We start from the raw sequence: 27,890 nt of genomic DNA, 5'->3' as shown, positions 1-27,890 counted from the left end.
CATCACTTACAGAAAAAAGGAAACATTCTGTTTTTTTCTTTTTATTATCCAGACTATAATAATCTCAGGCATTTTTTTTCACAGACTAAATCACTGCTCTTTCATTCTATTTCTGCTATTACTTTTGAAGATTAGACACAAAGATTCTACATACCTTTTCTGCTCGATTTTTAAGGCAAGAAATACATATGTGTCTTCTATTATGTCAGCTTGGCTACAACTGAAATGTTAGGCCATCACCACAACAAAGTGCCAAGAAACCAAAGTTTAAGCTGCATTTTCAAGCCCAATTGGAGAAGAGCTTGACATATTACAATAACATGACCTGTAAAAGTTAAGGAAAGGCTCCAAAACAGAAACTCACTGTCTGCCTGAAGCAAAATACTAACTGCAGCCACTGCTGTCCCTTTGTCCCTTTGCACCATTCTGCCTTCATCGTAACTTTGGTTAAGAAAGCTCTAGAGCAGACACAATGGCAATATGGGCATTGCATTTGGCTTTTTTTTGTTGTTGTTGTTGTAGAAGGAAAAAAAAAAAAAGGAAAAAAAGAGGGGAAGGAAAAAAATAAAATAAGGGGGGAAAAAAGGGATAAAAAGAAAAAAGGATTTGCTATTTTTTGTCCTCCCAAGAACAATAAGGACTTGTCAAACTCAGATAATCTGAGGAAAACTGGATGACTCATATCCTGGCTAAGAAACTGGCAGACCAAGCTAGTTAATAGAGCTGTCTGTGTAGGCACCTCACTCTGCCATGCAAACACATATTTAGAAGACGACTGTTGGGGACCTGTCCTATAACATGTTTGGTTTAGGAGATCCAAGGCTGAAATTCCTTAACCTTGGGTTTGGGTTGGTTTTTTTTTTCAGGGTAAATTTTGTCCTTTTAATTCAGTTCATTACTGTGCAATGTAAAATCTGTGAATTTGGCTTGGGAGAGTACATTTTACAGAAAGGAGGAAGTTCTGCTAATGTTATTTTAATAAAGTCACTCCTTTTTAGCATCTGCTGGCAGCAGCACTTCCCAGTGACAGGAAGGGGTTTTGTCATGGATAGACCATTTCCACAGTAACTGCTTGCAGAGAATACAAATGTGTGATTTCATTTACCCATGCTTGTGTCACAGAAATCCTCACAAATGAGATAAAGTAGACCACCCACCTTTTTATTTATTTATTTATTTATTTATTTTTTAACACCACCATGGAATCTTGTTCTATTTCTACATTTCCATAGTCTCACAGTGCTACCAAAGATTGCTTCCAAACGAGGTGCATTGCTGATGGAACAGCAAATAGTACACTCTCTGCTGTGTTTCACAGACACCATGGATCACTGATCTGCTCAGCCTTGTGCGTGCATATATTTAGAGGTTACACTGACAAACTTTAGCTGCATTTTATCAGCTCACATATTACTATTGGGGAAATGCTTCTTTACCTTTTATATTATTCACTGCCTTATGGTATGTCATTCCATTCTGTGCAACTGTCACACTCAGGGAAGTTTGGCACATGACTGCAGAATGCTCACTTGTACAATTTTGTCAGTTTATGGGAACACATACAGCATGTCAAGTAGGGAACACGTTCGTTTTTATTGAACACAACTGCCAGGAAATAACACAGAACACTGACTGATTTGCAATTATGACAGAATTAGATCGTCTGCAAATCAAATGATTATTGATAGGACATTAAATGCTGCGTCCAGGTGTAGCCATAAGAAGATACTTGGGAATCAGAAAAAAAAATTCACACTCACATTTTATTTTCACATTTTAAGTCATGAATCTGTAAGTATTTGAATTTACCATTTTATGTGGTTTGCTTCCATGTTGCTAATGACAGGTACGTTTAATTTATCCTCATTGTAACTAACGGCTTTTCAAGTACATGAAACGTTAACTGTGCACACACATCCATCACATTTTGACACGTAAATGGATCACTTGAAAACTCATGTTTACGCTACTGATTTGCTGTCCTGTAAACACTTTAACACCCATCATCCTGCTGGACTGCATCACCTCCTGCCCCCCGCCCGCAGAGCTCTGACCACTTCCGCCCTTGCCCGGGAGCGCTTCCGGCGCGTGAGGTGTTGCGTTTCGCGGGGCGACGCCTTGCAGGCGCCTCGTGCCGTGGGAGTCCGCCTCCTCCCGCGCGTGCGGCGGGTTGCTAGGCGACCCTGTGGCGGGGAGCGCGGGAAGGAAAGGGCGGAGAGGAGGGGGCCGTTAGGGCCGCCCCGCGGTGAGAGCAGCGGCAGCGGGAGGCCATGTGTGTCGAGGCTGCCGAAGGCCCGTCCTCACAGTGAGCGTGTGGCGCCAGCCCCGAGCACCATGGCTCTCGTGGGCAGGACGGCGGTGTGGTGGGCCCGGCTGCGGAGCCCTTACCCCGCTGGCGCCCCTCTCTGCTTTCCCCCCTGGCGGCCCGCGGGGCTGGCGGCGCACTGGCGGCTGTACAGCTCCCGCGGCAAGGTGAGTCCGCGGGGTGCGGGGAGTCGTTTCGCCTGCTCGCAGCTGGGCTGCCGGGAGGCCCCGGAGGCGGCGGTCGGGTGTGTGGAAGCTGGCCTTGCCGCGCCGGCGGTGTCACCCTGGAGTGGCGGTGTCTCGCCACAGGGCTGTTTGCGTCCCGTTGGCAAAACGGGGACGTGCGGTTCCAAACTGAGGCGTCCTGCCAGGGACACTGCAGATAGTGCTGCCTAATGCTGTGTATTGATGCCAGCAAAGAACTCCGAGGTCGCTTTTCTGCCTGGCCCGGAGCTGCTTACATAGCTTGTGAAAGAGAGATGAGCTTTGTGTATCTCTTAATATCGGTGACCAGAGTTTTTCAGTGTTGCTGATTGCTGTTAGAGGTCTCTGATGAGGTTCCTGATGCTGAAAGCTTTGAAAAGCAAAGAAGATACTTCTTCAAAGTGTCATACTACATGGAATGAGTAGTAATAACACACAAAAAAGTTTTTCACTATTGGGCCTTGCTGTGTGTACCAAGGAAGCTGGGCTGCTCTTCTGCTTTTTCTTTTAATTTAGCCAAGACATGTGTTCCCTCTAGCTTCCTTTCCGAGAAAGTCTGCTTGATCCTTATGATAAGGTCACTGTTACCTGAGCTGCCAGGTAATGTTGCTGTATTCTTGTCAAGCTTGTGAAGAATAATGTCCTTAACTGTCCCCTTAATCCAGCTTTCTTAATACTTAAGTTTAGTAGTTTAACAAACTTGAAACTGTTTTAAGTTTTCCAACTCCCTATATTCATAAGAACATACTACCTTTCACAACACTTTCCAGCATACTTACTGATTATTCAGGGTAACAAATAAATACATACATGTGTATGACTAAAATGAAATGCTAGCATTTTAAACACTGATAACAATTTGATTTTTTGTATCTCCAGTTACTATGTCTCCTCTAATTATTTTTTAAATTATTTTTAATCTATTATACATAGAGACTGTAACCATGGTTTATGAAGATAAATCAATGTTTTTCAGGAAAAAATAGATATGTCAATGTATCCTGTCGAAAGCATCAGAAACTTCAGTATTATAGCTCATGTAGATCATGGCAAAAGTACACTGGCAGACAGATTGTTGGAAATTACAGGTAAGTGTTCAAATTTTATACTACCTTCTCTTGACACATAAGATGAAGTGTTTCTGTAGCTTTGATTATTACTAAAATGTCTAATGCCTTTGCTCTTCTAGTAGCAGGTTGCTTATGCTTTTAGGCTGCCAGTTGTGTAGTGTTACATATGTGAATATGATGGACTTTTTGATTGAGATCTGCCTACAAGTAGTGATAAGGAAGTGTGAAATTCACTCAAGGAAGTATATATTTTAGAGAGAGACTGAAAAGGAGTGTACTTCCTTGGTCAAGATGGTACTCCTTTAATTCCTGACCAATCATCCATTAGATCGGTGCACAGCAAATTCATGATGTTTACTGCTGATGTTTAGGGTGGAGAGAAGGGGACTGTCATGACCTAGGAGTTTGAGACAGAGTATTTTTCAAAAGTGTTATATAAACAGAGAGGAACTTCAGCTGCTTTTGCTTAGATGAAAGTAATGATAGGTCTGCTTGTGAGCAAGCTATAAGCAACTGCCTTTCATGGTGGTGGGGCTCGCTGGTACAAAACTTGATATGATGCTGCATAGTAAGTTTTAGAAATGTACTCTGTTGGTTTAGATTTAGTGTGTAGAATAATTTCTAGTAATTAAGTGTAAATTCCATGTATTATACTATATGGACTTGCTTTTTCCTTCACTCTAAGTATTGGTGAAGTTGGTTACTTTCATCTTCAGCAGTATTTATTTTATCCTCACCGGAGTGCTTCTTGGACTTCAGTGTTTTTATTTCTGTGTTATTGTTTAGGCTCAGGAAAACTTTCCACCTTTAAAGTGAAAGCGAGAAACTGAAGTGCTAAAGGATATTCGTAACTATAAGTGACTCTGAAACTAGGGTTTCTTGGAAGACAGAGACAGGTGCTGCCTTAGAAGGTTCTCTAAGGTGAGCTGTAAAGCGATTGTTCTATCTCCCAAGAGGAAACTAATTTCAGGGCAAATCTTAAATTGCTACTCAGAAATACTCTTTTCTTACTTGAGGGGTGATGTGGTGGATGCACTTGACAAGTGAGCAAAACAAAACTTGTGAGAGAAGCTTTTGAGCAAAGTTATTCTTTAGGGTTACCTCCTGTGTGTCACTAGGAGCAATTTTACCTGATGCCTGTGCTAGAATGGAGTTTTGAATTGGGGTCTGTCAAGTTCTGTGATAAAGCTCTTTTTGTACAGGAGTTTGGCACTGGTTGGAGCCATGGGCTATAGAGCTCCTCTCCAGTGATAAGAGGTGAAGTTTCTATAAAGATCAAAATTATTTAGCAGTGAATGGGAATCCTTACTACTTCTTTATTTCTGACTTAGACTTACAAGACGTTTTGTAGCCTGCTTGTTCAGTAAAATATTTTATGTAACTTCATATGTAAAAATCTATTTAACATTGAGTTGAAGCATAATTTTATTTTTAAATTAAAATCTAAGTTTAGCTTAAAAAAATGGAAGAGCTTCATTTGCAGCTACAAGTCCCATGTTCTCCTGGTTAATGGCATTTTCAAGAATTATTTATTTTGAGAGCTAATGTACTAAGTGAGGTAATAAAAATTTTTCTTGTCTTAGGAACAATTGCTAAGACTGGCTGTAATAAACAAGTGCTGGATAAACTGCAAGTGGAACGCGAAAGAGGAATTACAGTTAAAGCACAATCTGCATCTCTTTTTTACAATCATGAAGGAGTTAACTACCTCTTAAATCTTATTGACACACCAGTAAGTTAAGTAAAAACAGTGTTTAAATCACACAAAGCCTAATGTATTTATATTTAAAAGTAGGACATTTATGGCTTCTTGTCTTTATTCATTTTTTTAAGGGTTATAAACATATACACAAATTAAAACATGATAGTATAGTAATCTTTGCAAAAGACTCTAGAAGTAGCTGAAATAGTAAACATTTATTTTCTCCACAGGGCCACGTAGATTTCAGCTATGAAGTATCACGATCATTGTCTGCCTGTCAAGGTGTCATACTTGTAGTGGATGCAAACGAGGTGGAGTTCTCAATTCTTGTTTTCTACTTAGAATTTCAACAATTTCTTTAAGCAAGCTACAGAGATGACTAAGTTTGTTTGGGTTTTTTTTATTTTTTCCATCAGTGTTTTTGCCTTTCATCTATCCATATAAAAGTACTATATTATGTTGCAAAAGAATAGTAATGGGAGTTTTAAAAAAATTCTAGAGACAAATACTTGTGTGTTGATAGTTAGATAAATACTGCAGTTCCATGAAACAGTAATAAAAGTATAGCTTTAATAAGAATCAGATGCTACTTTTTTACAGTGTGTGAACTTTGCAAATAGTAGTCTGGAGAACTTTTGGCTATAGTGCAAATGCCTGGTTGAGTACCTTTGGTTTCTTCTTTGAGAGCTTAATGATCAGTTCAGCCAACGACATTGTTAGTTAGAACTAATTGCTTTTTTGTTTTTGATTGTCTGTAATACAGATACTGGCCACATTAAAGCTGAAGGACACTATAAGCCAAACATGAATAAATTTATTCTGGAAACTTGAGAAGTTTCTATCTGCTAGATATATCTATAACTACTAGATCAGGGGTGTCAAACTCATTTTTCACTGGGGGCCCCATCAGCCTCGTGGTTGCCTTCAAAGGGCCAAATGTAATTTTAGGACTGCATAAACGTAACTATTCCTACATTTCAAAGAAGTGCATGTAGAAACCTTATACTTTGTGTTCTTTTCTGAATATAACTATAAGGTAAGTTGAAGGTATGTTCCTGCCCTCTTGAGTAACTACAGTTTTATTACCATGATGAATATCCCTCTGTCTTAACTCTATTTGTGAATAGTTTGTTGTGGGCAAAGAATCTGTATTTGAAGGTACCTATTATGATCTCAGCTATTCAGAAATAAATAGCAGGCGCAAAAATACATACATGGTGCATAGCGTATGCATAATACTGTGTTATATATAAATAATTCCATGTAAGTGATAGCACATTGAACATTATTAGTTCGTTTACTTATATTCAGATTATGAGAAATGGTAATTAGGAATGTTGTTTTCTTTCTCAGCAATGTTTATAATTAATAACTTCTTTTCCATCCACCAAATGAAGGAGTGGTTAGAATAGCGAAGTAATCTTATATTGTATATTATGCCTAGGAAAGCAAAACAAAACAAAAAACAACAGCACATCAAAACTCAAGAAGGTTCCATGTTAAATTTTTTTAATGCTTATTTTCCAGGGTATTCAGGCTCAGACAGTGGCAAACTTCTACCTTGCTTTTGAAGCACAGCTTACAATAATTCCCGTCATAAATAAGGTAATAAAGGCTTTAGAGTTTCATATTAAATAGTTGGGTTGCTTAAATGTATAGAAGATTTATAAGAGATATATCCTTAAATACAAATATATAATGAAGAAATAGCTAGAATATAATAAGAACTTTGTGTTCTACTTGTAAATACAGTAAGGATCCTTCGCTTGTATATTTGGAAACAACAGTGCTGGATCGTACGGAAGATGTGATTACCTGTATATTTAGCAGTTTGTTGTTCTTCAGATTGACTTGAAGAATGCAGACCCTGAAAGAGTTGAAAAACAAATTGAGAAGCTGTTTGATATCTCCGCAGATGAATGTGTAAGGGTAAGATCACTTGAAGTTTTATAGCATGGCTGATGATATATCTGTATCTACTTTGTAGCTAATGAAAGACTTGTCCACATAGTTAATCAACAGGGTGTCATCTGTCTGTCTCTCTTTGTCTGACATACATGAATTTCTTTAAAGATTGTCTCCTGGAAAACAGGAGTAGAGAACACCCTTCTCAGTTAAAAATTCTAGTATGTCTTGTTGAATGGCATCAGATTTTTAAATTATTTCTCATTGTGGGTCCATAAGTTGTTTTCATTTTTACCATAACAGTAATTGCCATTCAGTAGAGGAAAAACTGTTACAGAATAATTTATAATCAAATCAGCATCGCAGAGTAATAGCATTCTAAAGTGTGCTTCAGAGTGCTTTTATGAGTAGTATCATTTGTGGCCAACAAAACAGTCTAAGTAAATGTGACACTTCAGTAGATACTTTGTGAGTGTAAGGCACATGTCTTATAAAATTGTCGTTGGACTTGTTTTAGATTTCTGCTAAACAAGGAACAAATGTTGAAAAAGTTCTTCAAAAGGTCATTGAGAAGATTCCTCCGTAAGTCTGTATTTAACTATGAAACCTTGCAAGTTTAATTAGGAAACCATGAATTGCATGTGTGCAGTATTGGCAGTAGTTTTGCACCTAACATTCATCTGATTTAAAGTCAATACTTTCTAAAGAGAGGTGAGACAAATCTAATGTCTAAGCTGGTTAAGTCAATTTGAAATTGCAAATCAGAAAAAATGACACCAGATTAGAGAGGCCTTTTATAAAATGACTGTGTGAATATTAGCAGAGGAAACTTCTTTATTCTTAAGAAGTGGGAGAGGAAAATTTATTCAGGCTGAAATAAAAGAGGTAAACCACTGAAGGTAATATTTTTATGGCAGTTAATATAGCGTCCATGAAACTCAGTGTTTGAGGATGTGTGCTGTTACTCCCTTTGAACGTTGCATTGTTAAAATGATAAAGGTAATTGATATGCACTGTGTTTAGAGTTTCATATCCTGAACCCAACCTTTAAAATAGACCTTTATATAAGAACTTATTGACAAAGCTGCTAAATTACAGTTGTTTCAATGAGCATATTGGTTTTCCTTCTTTTTTCCTATTATTAGCTAATAATTGTAGTCCTCATATCAGTTAATAATTATAGTTTAAAAAACTGCAATGGAAATCCAAGATCAGGTTTCTATGAAAGATGGCAAAAGCAGAATAACACAGGACTTATATTTTTAAAATCAGCTGTTGGAATGTAACTTTCGAATTTTTCTTGTCCGACATAATGCAAAATTTTAAGCATCAGTGTCACCTGTTGTGAAATGGGTATGATGGATATGCATACTACCGTTGCACATGGAGGAAATAAAATGTCAAGACTTTTTGTATAATACATAGTGAAACACTAATTATGTCTGGTATGTGCTAACTGAAAATTACTTAATTGTTTTATCTATATTAATATATATCTGTATTAATATTTTGTGATGGGGTGCTTGCTCATTCAGTGTTCAATTAAATCATACTGCTTAATTTGTTTTAATTTTTTTGTAACAGACCTCAGTGTAATACTGCTGATCCATTGAAAGCCTTAGTATTTGACTCTACCTTTGACCACTACCGAGGTGTCATAGCTAACATTGCACTCTTTGGTGGGGAGATTCAGAAAGGGCATAAAATTGTGTCTGCACACACAAAGAAAAGATATGAAGTTAATGAAGTTGGAATTCTAACTCCAAGTGAACAGCCAACGCATAAGCTGTAAGTAAAAATTTCTTATAGTGGAACAAATCATAAATTCGTGTAAGGTACAAAACCCTGCATTACTTTGCTTTTTGTTTTGGTTGGTAATGGCTGGGAGATGTTTTGGGGTTTTGCTCTTTTTCTTTGTTGGTGGGGTTTTTACGATTATTATTTGTAATGTAATGCTCAGTGTCAGTCTTTTTCATTTTGGGCATGCTGAGGCAGGAGCTTTTGGGCACTGCTTTTTGGGCACTGCTGGGGGAGGAACACATTCATAGTACATGGAACATCTGGACAGCTAGATTTTAAGACTAGCATTTGATATTCAGCTGTCCAGTTTATTTCTAGGAACTACCTTGTTTGAGAGTGGAAGGGAATGGGGCTTGATCTTAGTTATTGCTGCAGCATATTTTGAGGGTGGAAAACTTAAAATCCATGAATGCAACAACTTCCAGAAACTGGCTCCTCATGGCAGCAGTGTGAGGAAAATCAGGTACTTAGAATTAGTGGAAAAGCTTTATCAGTTTGCATCCAAGAATGTGTTAATAACTTTCTTGAGAGATTCTCAGTGAGACTACATTACCGTGTGTGGTGGGTTGACCCAACCAGGCACTTGCTCATTCCCTCAACCCAGTGGGACTGGGGAGAGAAGTGGGAGAGAAAAAGTGAGGAAAGACTTGTGGGTTGAGATAAAGACAGTTTAATAAGTGAAGGAAAAAGAAAAGAAATAAAAACAAGTGATGCAAAGGCAATCAGTTACCACCTCCCACAGGCAGACTGATACCCTGCTAGTCTGCAAGTAACAGCCACCTTGGGAAGACTACACTCCTTGTTTTTTATTGCCAAGTGTGATGTTATATGGCATGGAATATCTGTTTGGTCAGTTCGGGTCCTCTGTCTTTGTTTTGTCACCTCCCAGCCTTTTACCTACCTATTTGCTGGGGGAACAGAGTGAGAAGCAGAGAAAGCATTCATGCTGTGCAAGCACTATTCAGCAACAGCTAAAACATTGATATGTTATCAACACGATTTTAGGCACGAATCTAAAGTGCAGCACCATACAGGTCTGTTCTGGAGAAAGTTAAGTCCATTCCAGCCAAAACCAATACACTCTGTTTTTATCTGCTCAGGGTTCCTCTCCTAACAGCATTATGTGGTGATGAAATGCATTTGTCTTTTTTGTTGTTTCTGCCACAATTAGCATATGAAATTTGCTCTCCTGGCAGCTGGGAACTGTTTTGATTCTGTCTTAGATGCCTGATAACTTCCCTTTAGCTTCAACTTTCAAACTGAGAGTAGCACAGAATTCAAAATCCAGAACTATAAATTTACTGTTTAACAGAAATAGAGGTACTTGAGTCAACAGATAGTTTGTCCTTGAGACAAAGCTCACAACTCAGAGGAGAAACAACTTAAATCTGGCTTACGGCTTTTAGGGAAGGTGCTGTCTTTGAATTTCTGATTGAGCTAAGTCAAGTGGGAAAAATAGTGGAAATACTGATAACGCCAAGAAGCATGTCTATATAATGCCAATTTTATTTAGATATGCTGGACAGGTGGGCTACGTGATTGCTGGAATGAAAGAAGTAACAGAAGCCCAAATAGGAGACACACTGTTTTTTTATAAACAGCCAGTGGAGCCTTTGCCTGGTTTTAAGTCAGCGAAGCCAATGGTTTTTGCAGGTGAGGAGTAAACTCATATAAAGTGGAATTACTTCTTTCAGGTAATAAGAATGAGGGAGCTATTAAGCTTTTAAAATAATGTTTGTAGATGTTAAGAGTTGTGAGGATTAGAATTTTAGCAAAGTTAAGCTGAAGAAGAATGTCATTTATATAACTGTGTAATTTTCTCTGTGACTGGACAGGATTCCTAATAGGTGCAGACTGATTTTTTAGGAATACAAGACTAGCATGTATTTTTAGCCATGTTTATGGCTCCTAATGATAGTAAACTCTTGCTGGCTGGAAAAGAAGGGTTCAGGTTTTAAAAAAGTGAGTAGATTTTTGACAATTCTTAATTTAGAAAATTAGGTTTCCATAACTTTTGTGATTCTTTTTTCTTTTACAAATTACTAGCTGTTTCTTTTTTGTTAAACATGGAAAAATACTAAAGCTAATATTCAGAATGATTCTGTAAGATATTTGACTTTTTCACAGAATCACAGAATGTTAGGGATTAGAAGGGACCTCAAAAGATTATCTAGTCCAGTCCCCCTGCTGGAGCAGGAACACCTAGGTGAGGTTACACAGGAATGTGTCCAGGCGGGTTTTGAATGCCTCCAGAGTAGGAGACTCCACAACCTCCCTGGGCAGCCTGTTCCAGTGCTCTGTTACCCTCACTGAGAAGTTTCTTCTCAAATTTAAGTGGAACCTCTTGTGTTCCAGTTTGAACCCATTACCCCATGTCCTACCATTGGTTGTCACTGAGAAGAGCCTGGCTCCATCCTTGTGACACTCACCCTTTATATATTTGTAAACATTAATAAGGTCACCCCTCAGTCTCCTCCAAGCTAAAGAGCCTCAGCTCCCTCAGCCTTTCCTCATAAGGGAGATGCTCCACTCCCTGAATCATCTTTGTTGCCCTGTGCTGGACTCTCTCCAGCAGTTCCCTGTCCTTCTTGAACTGAGGGGCCCAGAACTGGACACAATATTCCAGATGTGGTCTCACCAGGGCAGAGTAGAGGGGAAGGAGAACCTCTCTCGACCTACTAACCACCCCCCTTCTAATACACCCCAGGATGCCATTGGCCTTCCTGGCCACAAGGGCACAGTGCTGGCTCATGGTCATCCTGCTGTCCACCCCCAGGTCCCTTTCCTCTACACTGCTCTCTAATAGCTCGTTCCCCAACCTATACTGGAAGGTGGGGTTGTTCCTGCCCAGGTGTAAGACTCTACACTTGCCCTTGTTATATTTCATTAAATTTTTCCCCACCCAACTCTCCAGCCTGTCCAGGTCTCACTGGATGGCAGCACAGCCTTCTGGTGTGTCAGCCACTCCTCCCAGCTTGGTTTCATCAGCAAACTATATAAGTAAACTTTAAGTTTATATAGTTCTGTTGAGCTGTTTCCACCAGCCTCAGTTAACTACTGCAAATACTATAGAAGATTTTTTTGAAATAAAGACATTCTGGAAATCACTGGAAATCACACTTGTGAGGGGATGTGTAAAAACTCAAGTAAACTGTTTCATAAAGATTAGGTGGTCTGTCAGTGAACGCAAGGAAGTGTAATCCTGTCATTAATGGTTTTTTGGATGCACATGTGTTACTTCTTGCTGTAGAACAATCAACATTTTCTGAACACGTGGTGATGTGAAAAGTGATACAGTAGAAACTCTTTCAGGTAGTAACTATACAGGCTGCTGCTTGAATTAATTTCAAAAAATATAGAAACATTTGCAACTTTGTTAGATGAGGCACTTTTTTTTGCCAGTCACTCTTACCTTTGAAGGAACATCTCAGTGAAATTTGTCTGCTTGCCCAGTGATGCATAAGCTAAATGTTTACACTGCAGCCCTGCAAAAGAGTGGTTATAGTCAGTTGTGCATCTTCCACAGCTCTGAAGGATTGATGGGTACAGTGTCCCTACCATTATGGTTTGAATGTTAATTCCTGTTTTTTATGAGGTAATTTAAAACTTTATTACATTTTAAATAATTTTTGGGGAGGAAAAAAAAAGAAAAAATCCTCATATTGTTTTTCCACATTTTAAAATTGGACCAGAAGGTAAGCTATTTCTGATTTTATTACTGTGTTCACTGTAGAAGGCATATTTGAGAGCTAAGTACACACTAGATAAAGCTCTCTTATCATGTCAACTTTATCTAATATGTTTTGACAGGAATGTATCCTGTAGATCAAACAGAATATAATAATCTCAAAAGTGCTTTGGAAAGGCTGACGTTGAATGATTCCAGTGTAACTGTTCATCGTGACAGTAGCCTTGCCTTAGGAGCTGGATGGAGGTGAGGCTTTTATACTGCTTTTGTTTTTTAGAACGGTTTGTAAATTGAGAATGCAAGTTTAAGTAAGTCAGCTGAAGATTGAATTAAGAAGTATTAAATATTAAGAGTTTTACTTCAAGTTAATGCCACTTAAAGGTCAAAAGCATGTGTTTTTCTTGCCTTCTGCATTTGTGCAGAGTATACAATTTGTAATGATTGATAGTATTTGTTCACAAATACTCACACTATTCACCTGCAGGATCCTTTGGAGATTGTTTGCTGTGCCTGATATTGCCAGACTAACAGTGTAAACATGCTGAAGGGGAAAAGAAAAAAAATCCCACTGTGAAATTCCAGGGGATATACAAATACTTTTACCAACAGGATATTTTTTTTACCAGGTTGGGTTTCCTTGGTCTTTTACACATGGAAGTTTTTAATCAGCGTTTGGAACAGGAGTATAACATGTCTGTTATTTTGACTGCACCTACAGTTCCATATAAAGCTGTTCTTTCCTCAGCGAAGTTGATAAAGGTACGTTATATTTATTACAGCTTTATGTAAATAGCAGCTTAAAAGCCTCCCATTAGAAACATATACACTTTTTTAATGTAGACTAGTACTTAATTTTATGGTAAACATTAGAAGCACCAATATGTAACTTCAAACATTTTTAATGTTTTGGTTTGGTTGGTTTTTTGTTTTGTTTTGTTTTGTTTTTTTAAGAATGTTAACTTTCCTTACCCCTTCCACTTCAAGCACTCTCTTCTTATGTCTTATACTCATCCATGAAAATGAGAATAAAAGGCACATTTCTTGCTGTATTCTTTTTGGTGCATACTGACTGGGCTGAGGTTAAAGCAGGTGAAAAAATCTTTTATAAGGTTTTATCAGTCAAAAAACATTGTTTTTAGGAATAGGTTGTAATGCTACTGTAGATGGCAGGGGCTGCTGAAGATCAGTGAGATTTTGATGACAGTGAAATAGGCATGTGCAAACTTCATTGAATTGGCTGCAAAAAAATTACTGTGTTTGAGTTTGAGAGAGACAGACTCTAAACACTACAGGAAATCTGTGAATTCCAAACAGCTTGTTTAAGAAAGGTTGCTATGCTTGCAAATTGTAAGCCATAGGCTCTTTTTCTCTCCTGTTTTGGTTTCTTCCTTAGGTAGTGTAGTATCTACGAATGAAGTAGTTGACACCTTTGGGGTGTAAGTGATTCTGGATTCCTGTGGGATACTTTTCAAGCAGTGCTGGAAGTTGGGTCATTGTTCAAGAACACTGCCTTGTCAGTAGAAGTGATAGAATCACTTGCTTTGGACTGTGGAGGAAGTTGTATCTACATTATAAGAAGCTTAACCTTCCTTTTATTCTTACTTTGGAAGGACAACTGCAGCCTCTATCGAGATGTTGGACTACAACAAATAGACGAAAGCACTTATACAGGAATCAAAAGCTCTATTTCCAAGCCCACTTCAGCCTATAAGGGAGCCTGAACCCAAGATTCTATTCAGAGAAGAATGTCCCTGTCACCAAACTGCAGAGTACTTGAAGCAGGTCTTTTGGTGAAGCTGTGCTTTCCACCTAAAAGGGTTAGGATGGGGTCAGAAGGAAGATCCTTACTCTACAGTCAAAAGAGTGACGGAAGATGGGCAGAAGAGCGTTTTTGTTTCTATTGATAATACTAGATTGTAGTCCTAGTTCTAAGCAATTCTGTTTAAAATTCAGTGGATAAAATGCTTTAAAAAGCCATTTTCCCAGTGAAAGTAATTACTATAATCTTTCTATATAATAATACTTAAAGATATGCGGATCAGGGACTTCTGTATTTGATGTAGAAGTCTCTCTTAAAATTGTGTTTAGTATAAATTTGGCTTGCACAATTCACAAGTGTTTCCAGGCATTTTAAATGGTTTTTAGCATTTTTTTCAATGCTGTTTTTGTCTCCTTTGCTATTTAGTCTGCTTATTTGTAAAATGACAGTATCTGTTTTATGTTTGTTTTCAGGAGTATGGTAAAGAAGAGATTACTATTATCAACCCCACTCAGTTTCCTGATAAACTTTCAGTATCTGAATATTTAGAGCCAACTGTTCTTGGTACTATTGTAACACCTCATGAATATATTGGGAAAATAATTGCTTTGTGTCAGGTTGGTATATAGTTTTAGTTTTGTCATTTGTATTTTTAAGCTTTTTATATCATACTTAAAGTGAAGATAGTAGATAGTAAGATATTAGTACTTAAATAGTATCTTTGACAATAATTATTAAAATATTTTTTTCTTTCAAGAGTATTTAAACTTTTTATATGTAAAATTACTACTGAACTACAAAATCCTTGTAGTGAGAGTTAGTGATGAAGCTCAGTGACAATGAAGTACCTAGTCAAGCACCCTGCAGTAGACAAATTCATAGCTAGTTATGTTTTCCTGAAAGAATGAAACCAGCAGCAGGGAAATAAGACCTATTGTTTTTTAGACGTATAGTCATGGAAATACAATTTATGTCAGCACTTTACTTCCTGTGTGTGTTTTCAATACTTCACTGGAGTACATTTATTATAGTGATGGCCAATCATGTTTCCCCAGGTGAATTTGGAATACTCTTAACTAAGAATATTTCAACTGCCATGCATATTGTCTTTATCTAATTTCCTCACAATTTCTTAGCTTTTAACATTTCAAAATACATAATACAAATGAGTACAGTGCCTGTGTGTCAGTGCAGTGGAGTTTAAGATCTATTTAGAATAACTCCTGAAATAACTTCAAGAACACCCTCCTGACAGGGAAGAAGATGAGCCTGCGAGTCCTACTGTGTAATATCCCAGTGTATGCAAAAAATCTAATTTCAGTGAGATTTTATGGACAAATAATTACACACTTAAAAGGCAGCAGTAAGCAGAAGCTCTTAAGGATTTCAGAAATTCAGCTGTTAGAGACGATAGGTTTGAATAATTTTTCTAGTGAAGTTACAACCACTTCATTTATGATGGTGCTGCAATTTATTCTGAGATTTTAGCAAACTACCAATAGGATAGTTAGGCTTGAAGTACAGGAGTTCTCTTGTGTAATTGGATAGTAGTTTATATTAGTTTATTTTGTATTTATTTGTAGAAAATTTCTGTCAAGGGGAACTGAAACATTTTTTATCTGTCTAGGATCGTAGGGCAGTCCAGAAGGATATGTTGTACATAGATGAACACAGGGTTATGCTAAAATACCTCTTTCCACTGAATGAAATAGTGGTGGATTTTTATGATGCTCTTAAGTCTCTGTCTTCAGGTTATGCAAGGTAAGTACCTCCTTTGTACCCCCTTGCCCTCCCTACCACCCTGAGGTAGCAAACAAAAAAAGATCAGAGGAGAAAATATGGAAAGGCACAAGTGAAGAATATTCTTTTATGGTGGTTCTGCGTATCAAGTCTTACTTCATCTTTAATGAGTTAAATTCACTGTGAAAATTGATGGAAATACATCTGAAAAACCACAAAAAGTGCATTAGTACCTAATAATAATTTTCTTTGATGCATATGTTTTTCAGCTGTGACATATAGAGCGGTATTCGCTAGTCTGAAGTGACAAGGGGCATTTCCTATCAAAGGAATAACTGAAAATTTACTTCTTACTCCGTTATAGTGTCTTTGTGGAAAAGGCAAAACAACCAGATACTGATTCTTTAAAGCTAGTAAAAACAATCAACAAACTATATATAAAACAAACAACACTTACTTTACTTACATGCTTTATTATGGGAATAAGGTAAATCATCTCTATTTTGAGACAAAATGTTCTGCTATGGGTAGATTCTCTAAATTCAGAGGCTAGAACAGTGCTCAGCCGCTTGTGAAGAGCCTTTGTGAGTTGAATGGAAGGGAAAATTTTGTGTGGCAGATGGGCTTATGCCACAGGAGACTCGATAGCTCTTACAAATCTGGTATGTAGACATATATGTTAGATACACTGCATTTTTAACAGAAACTATTATACCTATTAGGCTGGTGCAAAAGTAATTGCAGTTTTGGACTGTGAATTTTAAATCATAACTAGACTCAAACACATCTTTATTAATCAAAACAGGAACCATTACAATCAACACATTTTTGCCAACAAGAAATGTTTGTTTATTCCTGTAGCATAAAAATCCATACTTCAGGATTCAACGAACTCTTGGAAAGCATTTTCTGCATCCTGCTGGTTGTAGAAGTGTTTTCCCTGCCAAACGTTCTCAAGACACTTTAAGAAGTGTTGGTTGGTTGGCAAGAGGTCAGGTGAATATGGCGGATGAGGCAAAACTTCATAGCCCAATTCGTTCAACATTTTTAGTGTTGGCTGCACGATGTGTGATCGGGTGTTATCGTGGAGAAGAATTGGGCCCTTTCTATAGACCAGTGCTGGCTACAGGTGTTGCAGTTTTCGATGCATCTCATTGGTTTGTTGAGGACACTCCTCAGATGTCACAGTTTCACTGAGATTCCGAAAGCTGTGGTGCATCAGACCAGCACCAGACCATGAGACAGTGACTGTGACCTTTTTTGGTGCAAGTTTGGCTTTGAAAAGTGCTTTAGAGGTTCTTCTGCTTTAGAGGTTCTTCTGCTTTAGAGGTTCTTCTCAGTCCAGTCACTCATTGCTAGTTGTTGTATAAAATCCACTTTTCATCACCTGTCAAATCTGATCAAGAAATGGACAACACTTCAAAACAAGGATTTTTTGGATTGTTGGTCAGCTCACAAGGCACCCACTGATTGAGCTTTTTCACCTTTCCAATTTGCTTCAGATGCTGAATGACTGTAGAATGGTCATTTGGCAGCTTCTCATGTAGTTGTCAGAAGATCAGCTTCAATGGTTGCTCTCAGTTGGTCCTTGTCAACTTCTGATGGCCGGCCACTACGCTCCTCATCTTCAAGGCTCTCATCTCCTTTGTGAAACTTCTAGAACCATCACTGCACTGTACGTTTGTTAGCAGTTCCTGAGCCAAATGTGGCGTTGTTCTGAGTTGTCTCCGCTGCTTTATGACCCATTTTGAACTCAAATAAGAAAATTGCTCGAATTTGCTTTTCGTCTAACATAATTTCCATAGTCTAAAATAAATCTAAAATAAACAGCAAGTAATAAGTCAGTACCAAAAAAAACATAAAGCATGAAAAGTGTGTTAAAATGATGTATAACATAACCATAATTATTTAAGAACGTATTCCAATATCAAGCGGCACATTTCAACAATGCAAAACCAGCAATTCTTTTTGCACCAACCTAATAATTACATTATTAATTTAATGAGCATACAAATGAATTTCATTGAAGGAGTGAATTTAGTTTGAGTTTGTGTTTTCTTAAATATGCCTTATAAAGGTAAGATGAGATGTGTTTTACCCAGGTTTTTCTATTTGAAGTAGAAGCATAACCAAAAGTGGGCAAGGACAGGTAACAGAAACAGAGGAATGGAGATTTTGAGATTATTTCTTGATTTTCATTTCCTAATTGACTCCCTAATGTTGCTTGTGTATTTAATGCTCCCGATAATCATACTTCTGTTATGTTAATCTATTAATATAACTATGATTTAAGCCAATTAAGATAGAAGTACTTTCAAATACTCTCAGAGGATTTTTCCCCTCTCTGTTTTGATATTTCAGATCTGACCAGTTTAGTGGTATTTGTATTCTCCACACATATCTATCTTGTATGAATGTATAAATTGCATACATATATCTCTGTGTCTCCTCCATTTTAAGATTTGTTTTGAAAACTGACACAGAGACAGCAAGGCCCATACTGACCAAAGGAGAAATATGCTTTGGAAATGAAGAGGAAAACTTTGTTGTCAAAGGGAATAATAGTGGTCATATAAAAAGTCTGTCAAATGAGAGGATGAAAAGAAAACAATCCAGTGTTAGTGTTTGATTTGTGTGACATCAAGGACGTTTGCTGTTCAAAAGCTGTCTTGAAGGGTTCTGTTTCTGGAGTTTTAAGGATCTTTCAGCTGATAGAAATGTTTGAATAAACTCTTCAAGAGATTGCAGTAAGAATGATTTTTTTCTTTATTTATTCACCTGACTCAATAGCTGGAAGACAGCTCGATGCCTTCTGCTACCTTGGAAATGAGATTTATTTGCAGTAAATTTCTAGTCCAGCCAAGGCTGGACTTGCATAAGGGAAATGGACTGAGAGACCATTAAAAACTGTGCTCCTATTTTAATAAAAAGTCGGAGTGTTTTATTAAGAAATGTGTCTAAAACTTAAAATTTATGGAACAAAGAATGCAGAATATAATTTTTTACAAAATCATCACTAACTTTTAAACTGCTTTCATTTAGTTTTGATTATGAAGATGCAGGATACCAGACAGCAGACCTTATCAAAATGGATATTCTTCTAAATGGAAATCCAGTTGAAGAGCTGGCAACGATCACACACAAGTAAGTTGACCAGATTCTATGTTCCAAAGAAATAAGACTTGCTATTAATATGTAATGCAAATATATTTGTCATATAATGCATATATATATATATATATGCATATACATATATGAAAACAGTATTGAGGATTTCACTACATCGCCACTTTTGCAGATGATCTGAAAAAGAGGCACTTGAGTGCGAGGTAATAATGTTTTTTTGGTAATGTTGGACAAAGTAGGAGAAGGAAATGCAAAATGCCAGTCTTTTAAGGGGCTGAAAGAAATTAAATTTTGACTAGTATAGGAGATGCCAGATGAATCATTTATGGCACTTATTATTTACTACCGAAAAACATGAAAAATTATTTGATGTTCCAAATAATTAATATTCTATAGAAGTTTGTTATCTTGTCTCCAGCCAGAATACCAGGAGAATGTAAATATTTATTGGATGTAATAACCTCAGATTTTTTTTTTTATAAAATGATTCAGTTTCCAGAAGTTTCTCAGGAATAACTGGTTTTCAGGTGAGAATAGTGCCTTCCTGTTTCCAGCCTCCGCCCATGCTTTCTTCTCAGGAAGTCTTTATAAGGCTCCCTTCTGTAACTTCAGCATCACTTTCTAGTAATTCTGAGATCAGCTTTTTCAGGTGTAGGAGATTTGAGGGATTTTCTCGAAGCAAACGGACATTATATGGAACTGAACTGAGTAGGCCTCTGAGGCCTATGCGTTCAGCAACAGAGCAAGAGTCAAGTGGCCTACATGCCTTACGTGACTTTGAGCAGCCTTGAGCGAGAACAAAAGAAAGTGTCCAGTGAAGAAATTAAGCATCAGCAAGTCAGCAATTTTGTAGTGAGGTAATGCTGAATACTAGAGCTCGAGCTAACTGTAAAAGATTCAATCCCTTGTTAGTTTGCGGCGTGTGGACAGTAGTTGTTATCCAATCACATGCAGCCTGTAGATGTGTGGACAAAGCAAAAAGATACTTAAGGAGAATTGTAACAAGCAATAAATGGCTTCAGCTGGATTCACACTGGATTGTGTGGAGTCTGTCGTTCACCCTCGCAAGTGGTGACCCTGACGTGATACGCAAGGAGAATTTATGGCGAGAGGATGACTGCTGAAGGAGGGTTAAGCCTCGGCTGGCTGGCACGGCTGGACTGTGACCGGGACACAGTCTGCGGGCTGCGGGAAAATAGTCAGAGAGGATCTGACACCATTGTGCAATGGACACCCGAAGGCGAGGTGAGCAGCTGGGGGAGAGATGGGGCAGAATGTATCTAATGAAGAAAAAGCAATTTTGCAGCTATTCTCGCATATCCTCTCTAGGAGAGGAGTGAAATATGAGGAGAGTAACCTCAAAAGATTATTAATTGGGTGCCAGGACAATGGGTTTCCTACTGATCCGTCAGGAGCCTTTCAAATAGAGACTTGGGAGAAAGCGGGAAATGCGCTGTGGGAGGCGATTAGCCACGGTGAAAAATATACTAATGGCCTTGCAACCGCCTGGTGCTTGATAATCATGACATTGCAACAGTTAAAAGCCGAAAAGACTACAAGGTGTGTTCCTAGCATTGAGTCCAACATTGCAACAGTTAAAAGCCGAAAAGACTGTTACGAAGCTCAGTGATTCAAAACAGGCATTTCCAGTTCAATTGCCAGTTAAATTGCAAGTGTTTACCCCTGAACCAACAAAATATTTACTCCCAGAAGACAAGCCGTCAGAGGAACTGTCTGTGCCTCTCCTGGAAGAAAAATCGCCAAAAGACAGAAATGGTGTAATGACAATATGGACACTGATCAAAATGTGCTGTCCGATCTGACAAAGAAGAAAACATTTTATGCTCCTTTGCCGCCATTTACACCACCTACTCCTGGTTTGCCTCCATCCTGGGTTTCCAGATAAGCCCAGATGGGCCCAAGAGCTTATTTGGAAGCTGGAGGATTTAGAGACAACAAAAGATTCAACAAGCAGACCAAGAATGTAGAGAGGACATGATAACGTGTAGACTGGAACAGAACATCTCTGATAAACGTTCCAGGGGTGCAACGGGGGGTGCTGTGGGTGGCAATCCTATCATGAGGTGGCAGGTTGTCATAAAAAATGCATTACTTGAGGGAGAAGTATTACCCTCTGCATATTCAGTAATGCTGGGAGGTACTGGGAATGATGGGAGACAAAAGCCTAATTACTGGGCTCCTTTTCCCTGGGAATTAGTCAGAGAGGCAAGAAAATGGGTAAAAGAACATTTGTTACAGTCACCTTTTACTCAAGCATTTATTGACAGTATTTTTTCTACTAACCTTATGACTCCATCAGATTCATGTACATTGATGCAAATGATATTAACACCAATGCAGCAGTTACTTTGGCGGACACGCTGGTATGATCTGGTAGGACAAGCAGTAGTGCAAAATTTAGAAAGGAGGGATGGTGATCTACTAAGGACAGCAACCATGGATAGGCTCACAGGACAGGGAGAGTCTGCTGATATGCAAAAGCAAGCCAGGTTAGTTGTGCCAATACTGCATCAATCAATGACCTTAGCCAAGGACGCGATGAAAACACTGCCTGAGGACAGGAAAATTATACCACCTTATACTACTGTTAAGCAAGGTCAAAATGAGTCTTACATGGCTTTTTTAGATTGCTTGCGCAATGTGTTGGAATGGTCACAGTTGACCAATCCAGTTTGCAAAGCACTGCTTATGTGACTAGCAGTGGAGAATGCTAATCCTGCTTGTAAGTGCATTTTACAGGAGTTGCCAAAGAACGGATCCCTGGTTGGTATGCTGGCGGTGTGTCTGAGGGTCGGCCAGAAAAAAACAAACTAGTTTTATGGCTAGCGCTTTTGCAGCAGCCATAAAGCCTTTGATTCAAAAAGGAAAATCAGGTCATATAAAGACACAGTGCAGAGCTAGTAAGCTGAAACAACAGACAAATAGAAGACTTGCAGGAAATGTTGAAGAAATTCATCATTGTAGAAGGTGGATTGAGTGAGTGGTTAGCAAGTCTGGGAATTACAGGATGGCTGAGGGCTGTGCTTTTACGTGGATTAATAATAATGTTTGTGATTGTTGCTATATTGTTAGTTGTGCCTTGTTTGATAAAATTGCTCGAACACATGGTATCCAAAGCCTTTGTGAATGTTTGGTTTGCACAGAAACGAAAGGGGGAATTGTGGGAGATTTGAGGGATTTTCTTGTAGCAAATGGACATTATATGGAACTGAACTGAATAGGCCTCTGAGGCCTATGTGTTCAGCAAGAGAGCAAGAGTTGTGTAGCCTGTGTGCCTTATGTGACTTCAAGCAGCCTTGAGTGAGAACAAAAGAAAGTGTGTCCGGTGCAGAAATTAAGAGTCGGCAATTTTGTAGTGAGGTAATGCTGAACGCTAGAGCTCGTGCTAACTGTAAAAGATCCAGTCTCTTGTAGTTTGCAGCATGTGGACAGTAGTTGTTATCCAATTATATGCAGCCTCTAAGCACATGAACAGTAGTTGTTATCCAATCACATGCAGCCTGTAGACGCGTGGACAAAGCAAAAAGATACTCAAGGAGAATTGTAACAAGCAATAAATGGCTTCAGCTGGATTCACACTGGATTGTGTGGAGTCCATGTCGTTCGCCCTTGCATTCAGGTTTTTCTTTTGTGGTTTGTTTGTTTTTCCTTCTTAAAATACAAACTTGCAGTTGCTAAAAATTTGTATATTTTCATATTTTTACATAACTGTGATCCCAAAATCCCTGGAATTTCTTAAATTCAGAAGGTTGATGTAGGAAACCCTTACTTTATCCAGAAAGATCCTGGGGCTGGAGTGGAATAACTCTTTCATATACATTTGCTACTTAATGTGTTTTTCATAAATAAGCCGTGTTTAGCAATCTACCTGCATCTCTTTACTTTGAAACCATGGAAAATGGAGTAGCCAACCTTGCAAAAGTTACTTATTGCTTTAACATGTGTTTCCTGATCAATTTATCAGAACTGCTTCACTCACTAAAACTAATGATAGCTTTTCTTTTAGCTTTAGATTACAAATAAATTTTTAAACTTGTAGACAGCATTCATTCTACTCTTGCTTCAGTTATCCTGAGTCCTCTCACTGTAAATAGACTCTGTATCTGTATAACAATAATTATGCTGAATTACATTCATAGCAAAAGAATTACTGAAATTACTGTAAGATCAGTAGTAAGCTAACCATTATTATTTGTCCTAATTATACAAATAAATATCTCTGTCTTGTAAAACTAATGCTTAATGAACATTACTTAAGTACTTCAACTTTAAGCTGTTTGCTTTATACAGGTAACAGGGAATCATGTTGTTGCTACATGAATACATGTAAAACTATTTTCAGCTGTATGTTGCTAAAATGTATTTGCTAAATATGGATTTTTCAATGGCTTATGAAAGTATCCGTTCAGTAGCTTTTTCAGCCCTTTTGTCATTGTTCTCTTTCAAAAATATGAAGCATATGCAGATGCTAAATATAGCTGGGTAATTTGTATTAGCAGATGCCAAGAGTTCGTTAAAATGTTTTTGGTTTTGTTTTTTTTTTCCTGCTTCATAAACACTGATTTTTAAAAAATATTTCTCTAATATGTAGATCCTCTGACCTTTTGAGCCTACAATGAAAATCCTCCTTGACCACCTAGTTTAAAAATTCCATTTGAAGCTGTGACAGTTTTCAAAATGGCTTCAGTGTGATAGATAATCTGGGTGCTTATCATAAATATTTTAAATTTATTTGAACATCTTCTGTTAGTATAAAACAGGTGACATAGAGAGGCCACTCAGATGTAAAATTATTTTCTGATCAGCTTATCTTTTGAGTTAAAAACCTTTACTAAAATATTTCAATCAAACAGTTTGTTCTATGGATATATTTTTGGGGTTGTATTAGTCCTCCTGAAAACGCTGTTAACTTTCTTTTTCAGTGATAAGGCGTATGCTACTGGTAAATTTATTTGTGAACGTTTAAAAGATGCTATTCCTAGACAGCTGTTTGAAATAGCCATCCAGGCTGCTATTGGCAAGAAAATCATTGCAAGAGAAACGTAAGTGAAGCCCTTCTGTTTCCCTTTTTTTTTTTCCTTCCTTACTTTAAGGTACTTAAAATACATACTTGTAACCTCTTACCCAATAGTTTTATACATTACAGTACCTGCAGTTTACTGTAAAGTCATATTTTGCTTGTGTATGCTACCGGACCTCTTGGGGAAACAAACCAAAACATTTGAGCTGTGACTATAACTAAGGACTTTACATAAATTTAATTGAAAAAAAATGTATTTTTATTTTAAATAGCTTGTGGTCAGCATTGTGCTTAGTGCGTAGAGTATAACTTGCGAAACCCATGTGTCCACTTCCTGTTTGGCATTGGAAAACTTTCTTACTGCTGAAAAAAATTAGCTAGTTGTGGAATAGCTTAACCTCTGGGAGAATCAGCAAAAAAAAGACCTGAACTGTGCTTTTCCAAAGGAAGTAGGTTGCAAGCTGTTCTTAGCAGCACACGTTTCTTTTAGAGCAAACTGTTTCCTTGATATGTTTCTTGTTGCACTTTTGCTGCTTAAATAAGATTCAGATTGTGGTAAAAGAATTAAAGGTAGGGATCCAAGCAGAGGTGCTGTAAGAATTTGTGTGTACGTACCTATGTACACACTTACGTAACACTGTGAATCGTAGAAGAAATCCTAGATAAGAATGCAAGATTGGAATTTTTATGTACGTATTGTACACCCTAAGGGTGTCTCAATTCTCTAGAATTGAGAAATGTGAATTAAGTCTTCTATTTAGAAGTTTGTTTTCTGTATACAAAATATAATGCGTAATTCCAATGAGTCTTACAAAACCAGAAGAAAAACAATGCCTAGCATTTTGACAGCTTAGTATTTAGCTTCATGTATATGAGATGTTCTGATGTGTTGAAGTACATATTTTATTTTACAGGCTGAAAGCTTACAGAAAAAACGTTGTGGCAAAATGTGTAGGTATTTTTTCATTGTTTTGATGTTTCTGATGTGTGTAGTGTGTAGTCTTGCTAATGTGATAGGCGTATCTTTTCCTAGAAACACAGCAAAGACACGTTCTGCTTGTGCTCCAACATTTCACTGGGATATTAACAGATACTTTGATACTTTATTTTAAAATTCAACTCACATAACCTCTAGTTGCAGTAAGAGTGGATCAGAAAGAGTAATGGCTTTTTCAAAATTACACACCTAGAGTGAACTCAACAGAGCTGTGGCTGTGCTCACTCCCATCTCACCATTTTCTCATAGTTTTAGACATAGTAAGTGTATGTGTGTGTGTACACACACATCTGTGTAACTTCATGTTTCCTGATTTATTTTTTTTTCCAGGTGTGATTTAAGAAACTATAAAAGTGCTTAGAGACTGACTGTGATTAGACTTTTACCTGGGTTTTCAGTAATACATTATGACAAGGCCTTAAATATGCAATAGTTGACTATGAACAACACTGGACAAAGCTGTAGGAAAAACGTGATGGCTCTTACTTGTCTTTAGCTCTCTGAAACAAACACATTGGAAAAAAGTTAAGCAAGTGTCCCTTTTTCACAACTATTATGGAATTTTTCTGCTAGGCACATACATCAGATGGTATTTGTTCAACATATAGAAGGGTTCAGTTATCTTACGTAGACGTCAACACCTAGTGCTAGTATAGGTGCCCCAGTGTATCTGAGCTGGCATCCTGCTGCTGTTCCAAGGAGATCTGGATAGCCCATAGGCTGTGTCTAATGTCAGCCATGCTTATGTAAATGTATATGTTTAGGTAACTCAGTTCAACCCTCAATGAACGTGTTCTTTTTAACTATTGGCCTTTTGGGATAACTACGTGGAGTAGAAAATAATCTTTTGTCATACTATAACTAGCATTTCTGACTATTTTTAAGTGCTTGAGTTTAGTGTTGCTGAAATTTAAGCTTACTAAAATGCTTTTTCATTTTCATAGTATGGTGGAGACATTACAAGAAGAATGAAGCTTTTAAAGCGGCAGGCAGAAGGGAAGAAGTTGATGAGAAAAATTGGCAATGTGGAAGTACCAAGAGATGCCTTTATACGCGTTTTAAAGAGACAAACTGACAAATAGAGATCAATGACATGCAGGTGATTATTCTTTCAACTTTTTGTAGACAGTAGCATGATTAGCTAATGTATAATTTATCACTGCGAGAGGGAACATATTTGACTTTAAATGGTGTAAATTAACAGTATGTGGGAACATAAATTGAAAGGACTATGTACAGATACTTGTAGATTATTATGAAATTAAAGTTATTTGACTTAACTGAATGTAAGTGTTCATTGTTTTCCTCTGTGTTTCATTATTTCATACTTCTAACACTTAAAATTTAACATAATTATGTTTTATTTTTGCATTGCAAGTCTTTGCATGAGAACAGCAGCAACATGGCAAAGAGTTTATAAAAATAATTGAAAGGTATGTATAGACAAACAATGCAAAAAAAACCCAAACAGTTTGAACTGTTGCCACAAAAATATCAAACTACTTTCTGTTTTACTTCCTAAAGTTGCTGTTGTCAGGAAATCATGATGATGCCAGGAAAAACTAATCCTGTCTTTTTTCTATGTACCACACTATTTATTTTAAACTTGTTAAAGTGTGTCACTTTACCATGAGTACAGCCTAGCTGTGCTAATCTCTGAAGAAATCATAAGGTTTTTATATATGAAAATACAAGATACTTAACTTCTCCACCAATAAGACCAATTCCAGCCTTAAAGAATTCCTTTGGCATGAAGATTTGGTTAGAACTTGTGTCTTAGTGTACTTGCTGATATTTTACTTATATTGTTCACATACTAAAGTTTGTCTGTGAGTTCTCACTTGAAAGCTGTAGTTAAGTGTGCTTGACATAAGTTGTTGCTTTTGGAAGCGTAAACAAAACAATCATTAACACAAGTCAATGACCATGCTCAATACTGCAGTCACAACTGCATGCCAACCTCCAAAAGCTTTGTAGTGGTTTAACCCGAGCTAGCAATACAACCATGATGGCTGCTCACTCACTGCCTCTCCCAGTAGGGGAGAGAATCAAAAGGGAAGTGAGAAACTTGGATTGAGATAAATACAGTTTAATAAAATAACAAAATACTAATACACTACTAGTAAATATGTATATAAAATAGAAATAAAGATACTCAAGGCAATTCCCCATGAACTCCATCCACACTAAGCAGCCAGTCCCAGTAAGTGATACTCCAGTCCTGAACAGCCAATCAGAGAGAAAAAAGGAAAGGAAAAAAAAAAAAAGGAAAAAGGCAGAAAGGTTCAGAGGCTTGTGCAAACAGCAAAAGGCTCAACTAAAACTCCTGATCCAAACTCCCCTGGCTGCACCCCAGAGCGAGAAAGAGTGCAAGAGCTACCTGAAAGGTCCTGACTCTCCTTAAATACAAAGCATGATGCTAATGGGATGGATTACTCTTATTGATCAGTCTGGATGTTAGTTGAGCTCTGCCCTATCCATGTCCCCCTTCCTCGATGCCTCACACCTGTGGGCAGAGTGCTCAGAGTGTTATTGGCTTTCAGACCAGAGCAAT

General features: G+C 37.7%; 1 protein-coding gene across 1 annotated transcript; it reads left to right on the top strand.

Moving 5' to 3' along the window:
• Positions 1–2,334: 2,334 nt before the first annotated feature.
• GUF1 (GTP binding elongation factor GUF1) lies at positions 2,335–26,418 on the top strand (the record flags this gene model as incomplete). The annotated part of the gene is made up of 17 exons (XM_080344182.1): positions 2,335–2,472; positions 3,485–3,596; positions 5,162–5,310; positions 5,511–5,591; positions 6,808–6,885; positions 7,126–7,209; positions 7,703–7,767; positions 8,770–8,973; positions 10,499–10,638; positions 12,796–12,919; positions 13,300–13,432; positions 14,906–15,049; positions 16,060–16,193; positions 19,215–19,316; positions 24,242–24,361; positions 25,254–25,290; positions 26,281–26,418. The coding sequence occupies 17 exons, from the start codon at positions 2,335–2,337 to the stop codon at positions 26,416–26,418; spliced, it is 1,983 nt and encodes a 660-aa protein (XP_080200308.1).
• Between the last annotated feature and the right edge of the window lie 1,472 nt (positions 26,419–27,890).

The sequence above is a fragment of the Nesoenas mayeri genome, assembly GCF_963082525.1.
Source record: "Nesoenas mayeri genome assembly, chromosome: 4".
Classification (NCBI taxonomy): Eukaryota; Metazoa; Chordata; class Aves; order Columbiformes; family Columbidae; genus Nesoenas; species Nesoenas mayeri.
The sequence above is the reverse complement of the archived record's forward strand: the minus strand, read 5'-3'. Positions and strand labels throughout refer to the sequence as shown.